Raw genomic sequence first — 4,663 nt, forward strand, 5'->3', positions numbered from 1 at the left:
CCTGGGCTCCGTACCTGGCTGGAGCCGAGCTCGTGCGCGGGCAGGCGGCCGGCCGACCCCGGGCGTCGCTGGTCCCGGCAGCCCCGAAATGCAAGCGGCAGCGGGGAGATCGGCACTCAGCAAATAAGAAGCGAGCCCTGGACCCGGAGGAGGAGGAGGAGGAGGAGCGGCCGAGCATCCCTCTCCGGCTCCCGGGCGTCCTTTAAATGAGGCCTCCCTGCCCAAGCCGGCGGCGGATCTGCAGAGCCTCGCCCTGGGCGCGCGGCCCCTCGCTGCCATCACCGACCTGTGCCAGCCACCTCTCCGCGCCCGGTACCTGTTCCCGGGCGGCTACCAGTCCTCGGAGCCTCTTTGTATGCCGCAGACATGGCCAGCCAGCAGGATTCGGGCTTCTTTGAGATCAGTATCAAGTATTTACTGAAATCCTGGAGCAATAGTGAGTAATAGAACGTAACCTTTCCGTTTTGTTTGTTTGCTGGATGTTTCCTAAGGCTGGAGAAAATCTCAACTGGACACATGTGTGTGAGAGCCCAGGAAGTTTTTTTGTGTTGTTTTGTTTTGGGGTTTTTTTGCTTCCATCTGCTGTGAAAATCAAAATGTCAGAGACTGAACTAGCTTTCCTTAAGTGCGACGGCTGCAGTGGAATTACAGTGGATTTTGTTTGATTAAATTTTCAAGTGAGAGGGCCCTTCAGACTGGTGGAGTGCAGAACTGGGCATTCTTGGCTGCATTTCCTCCTGCCTTGATGTTTGTTTGGTTTGTTCAAGCTGTATCTAAATATTTTGTGAGGTGAGGTTTAATCAGAGGGGTGTGGCAGGGTTTCAGAGTACTTTGTAATTGTTTTATTAGGGTATTGTCTGAAGAAAAGAACTTAATAGTCTAGAACCTAAGACTCATCCTTTGTGTATATAGGGGCATCTGCATATGTTTCTCTGCAGTTTCCCTTGTCCATGTGGTTGCTGTTCCAATGCCATTTAATATTTGAATTTGCAAAAATCCTAATGTTTGCTATAGTCCAAATAATGTGCTTTTTTGAAATGTAAACAAGTGAGGTTCTGACCCTAATCATTTATAAGGAGAGCAGAATCTGATGGCTTCTGAAGTTCCATTTCTGACCTACATAAAGATTTTAGTAATAAGTTATTTTAAAAAGACAACCTCTAAGCCACCATGGATCTGAAATCAAATGGAAATGAGGCCTTCAGGTGATCAGTGATGCCTTGTATTTTCTGAACAGTTTAAAAACAAAGTCTTCTCTGTTTTCACCGACAGCCTTTGTACTTGCTTTGGATAAAAGACCACCGGCAGGTATTACCGATCCTTGTTTTAATATTTTTTGATTTTCCAAGAAGATTTTAGTATTGTATTATAGGCATAATAATTAGTCTACCTGTGCTCAAAGAGCTGGTGATTAATTATCTCCTACACAGATGACCTGTGGCCAAGATTGTTCTTATGTAAACAAAACCTGGCTAGGAGAACCATGCCATAATTGCTTTGAGGGAAAAAAAAAAGTACCTTCAGCCTTAAGGTATTCAGGGATATGCATCTTTAAATGATATCCATAGAAACCATCTTTTCCAGTTCATTTTGCACCACTGTATACAACATGAGGCTTGCCTGAAGCTGTTTTTCTACAAGTGGGAAGCCATTTGGGAGTAATAGTGTTGCCCAAACAGCATTCCTTTATTTGTGATAGCCATAAATCATTTAACTTGGTTTCGTTTACACTCAAGGATGAATCTTCCTTTGTCTATCCACCCTTTGATTAATGAAAAGAACTTGACATAGGGTTCTTTTTAGAGCAGTTTTCCAATAACAGAAAAAAAACTCACTTGTGAGTTTGACATCAGTATGTGGTTTTCAATTATCATTTGATTATTCCAAGGCCAGACTATTTTCTTCCATCCATTTGTGTCATTGCTTCATTAGATAGAAAATTGTGTTGTGACAATCCTGAGGCCAGTGAGATTTCTTTTGAAAACGTCTCTCTCCTTGTCTATTTTCAAATGACTCTAGACGAAGTGTATCTTCTGGCCACCTCTCCCCTCCCCCCCCACATCAGGAAATGGTTCAAATGACTGTTCATTTCTACTTTGAGAGTATCTGTGACACAATTTTGAATTCCTCCAATTCATTCAGCAAATATTTCTTGAACACCTACTGCATCCCAGGCTGTGGGTTTCCAGGAGATGGATAAGAGGCTGTCCTTGCCCTCTATATTAATTGCCTTATTTCAGAAGAGCGAAGTTAGTTGTTTTCCAACATTCCTTTGTGGGTCATAATGTGTTTCAGCCCTTTCTTGAAAGAGGAACAGGAAGCATGCTTTATGTTTATCATCTTTAAGCTTGTTGCAACACTAACCTGCTTACAACCTAGCACAGCTCTCCCTGCTAAGTTGTACATGTTTTCAGTAGCAAAGAGAGAAAGGAATCTGTCAGTGTAGAAGACGATGGAGAAAACAGAAGCCCTAAGGCTCGTTCTACTCAGTGTAACCTTGACTGAGAGGATGCACCATGGGGCAGGCAGCTAATTTGTGCCTGCACGCGCATGCCTAGCGTGGCAAGTTTGAGAGGCGAGGATGCCTGCCCACATGCCTGAATGGAGACTGAGCCTCCTAATTATATTCGGTGCTTATTTACAAAAGTGCCACAATTAAAAAGCAATAAAACAAACTCCAGAGCGGTGGCTGACTGCTTTGCAAGGTGTTAGTGAGAGGAAAGATGATTCCTTAAGTATTAACAGGTTAAGGATTCCTATTTTTTTTTTTTAGTGGCACATTGTGGGGAAAATGTAATTTTATATATATGTGTCTCCTCCAAAGAATTAACAAGCCAATTAAATAAACCAACCACTGCCTGGTGAGGGGTGTTCGCTTTTTATTCAGTGTGGATTTTGGCATTCTTTTCTTCATTGGCACATGCCCTCTGTCAAACTGCCCTTTAATATGAATGGAATTGGGAATGAAAATGGCCTTGGAGTCTGGAAGTAAAATGTCCTGCAAAGACCTCACTGCAGAGGCTTTCCTATCCCTTAGATACCCGCCCTGTCTCTCTTCCTTGCTCTTATTCAGGTCTTCCCCAGATGTCCAGTGGTTCTCAGAGTGGCAGCCCCTTGGTGTTCATGGCCACGCCCCTCACCCCCCCACCCCCACCCCTGCCCACATGTCCATCTCAGTTTAAGCTGGATGCTTCAGTGGTCTCCTAAGAGCTCCCTCTTGCCTCTAAGTGTCAGAGGCGCCACTCAGGACCTCTGAGTGTTTCAGCCCTTTCTTGAAACACTCCTTGAGCTCCTTGTCCATCATCTCTTATGTTGTTTTTCTGCCCCAGCCATATTTAATTTGCTCGCCCTTTTCTGCATTAATTAACTCGGTTCCAAATCCATGCCTGTATACATGTCAGTCCCCTCATCTGGTCACCCTCACCTAAAATGCACATGTCTCAGGGACAGATGAATTTGGTCCAGAGCTCTAGCTCCTGCACTTGCATGACCTTGGGGAGTTAATGAACCACTCTGTCTCAGTTTCCTCATCTGTGAAATGGAAGCAAAAATAATGAATACCTCATAGAAGTAAATTAGGCATTAAGATATAAATCTCTTATACAATACCTAGCACACTGTAAATGCTCAATCAGTGTTAAATAATATGAATGTGATCTAATGCTCCCCTAACTTCTAAACCCACTTAAAATCCAACTTAGACCCTTCTTCCCTTAGCCTTGACATCCCCAATGGATTATTCTGAGTAGTTAATACTTGCTACACCCTAGACAAGGGAACAACATAAACAGGTGTCCAAATTAGTTGCTTTCTTTGAGACTTCTCTCCCCACCCCACCCCCAGATTTGCTTTTTGACTTTACCCCTTTTCCACCTCAGCTACTATTGGAATACTCCTACCTTTCTAAGTGCATACCTTCCAGCAGCATGGAAGTTGACCTGGGACTTTTCTCAGTGGCAGAAAATCACCTTGACCTCTCAGGTTCGCTACAGAAAAAGTTTAGACTGGATAGTTCCAAGCTATTCCCTGGGAAAGAAGGCCTGGCTTTGTATTACTGCATAGAGCTGGTGTGTGAACCCCCACACCAATCTGGAAGCTCCAAAGGGGTTCCTTGTGTTTCTGTCCACCCGGTGATGCCCAGTGAACACAGGCCCAGTAAATGAAGTTGCATTCAGAATCCATTCAACACCTTGCTCTTTCCAGGGCAGTGTGCATTCTTCTTGTTTGCAAATCTTGCTAGACCATTGAGGAAAACTTCTGAGTGTCCATTGACTCTTTCGGATATTTGGAATTCCATTGATAAATGAACTGCTCTGGGGAATAGAACGACCTCTTTGAAGTGGAAAGGGTTGGGGTACATTGTATAATATCTAGTGGTGCTCTGGAAAAGCTTGCCTCTGTTGGGAGACTCAGACTCGGCCTTTTTCAGATATGTTGTAGTGAGTTAAGTTGTAATGATAAGGACAATATCTGTTCAGTTTAGAAATTCTGGTTAGCATGGGGTTAGCTCTGGAGCCTAAGAGAAGTCATGTGCAGTTGAGGATGGGAACGACTTCTGATACTCCGCAGAGCGGTACTTACTGATGCCTATTTATGTTGCAAGTGTACCTCAAGGACATTATGAGAAAGGCTTAAGAAATATCTTTTTTTTTTTTTTTTTTTT

The 4,663-nt window shown here is 43.7% G+C and overlaps 1 protein-coding gene across 1 annotated transcript in view; it reads left to right on the forward strand.

The window, feature by feature from the left end:
• Positions 1 to 9: 9 nt before the first annotated feature.
• The window catches only part of LOC103257555 (protein furry homolog), a 252,276-nt gene continuing 247,622 nt past the window's right edge, over positions 10 to 4,663 (forward strand). The window contains exon 1 of the mRNA XM_021710998.1: positions 10 to 436. Coding sequence (XP_021566673.1) covers positions 367 to 436 — 70 coding nt within the window. The 5' untranslated portion in view covers positions 10 to 366. The remainder of the gene's footprint in view (positions 437 to 4,663) is intronic.

Source organism: Carlito syrichta, unplaced genomic scaffold, assembly GCF_000164805.1.
Source record: "Carlito syrichta isolate Samal-C Ts95f unplaced genomic scaffold, Tarsius_syrichta-2.0.1 Scaffold301792, whole genome shotgun sequence".
Lineage (NCBI taxonomy): Eukaryota > Metazoa > Chordata > Mammalia > Primates > Tarsiidae > Carlito > Carlito syrichta.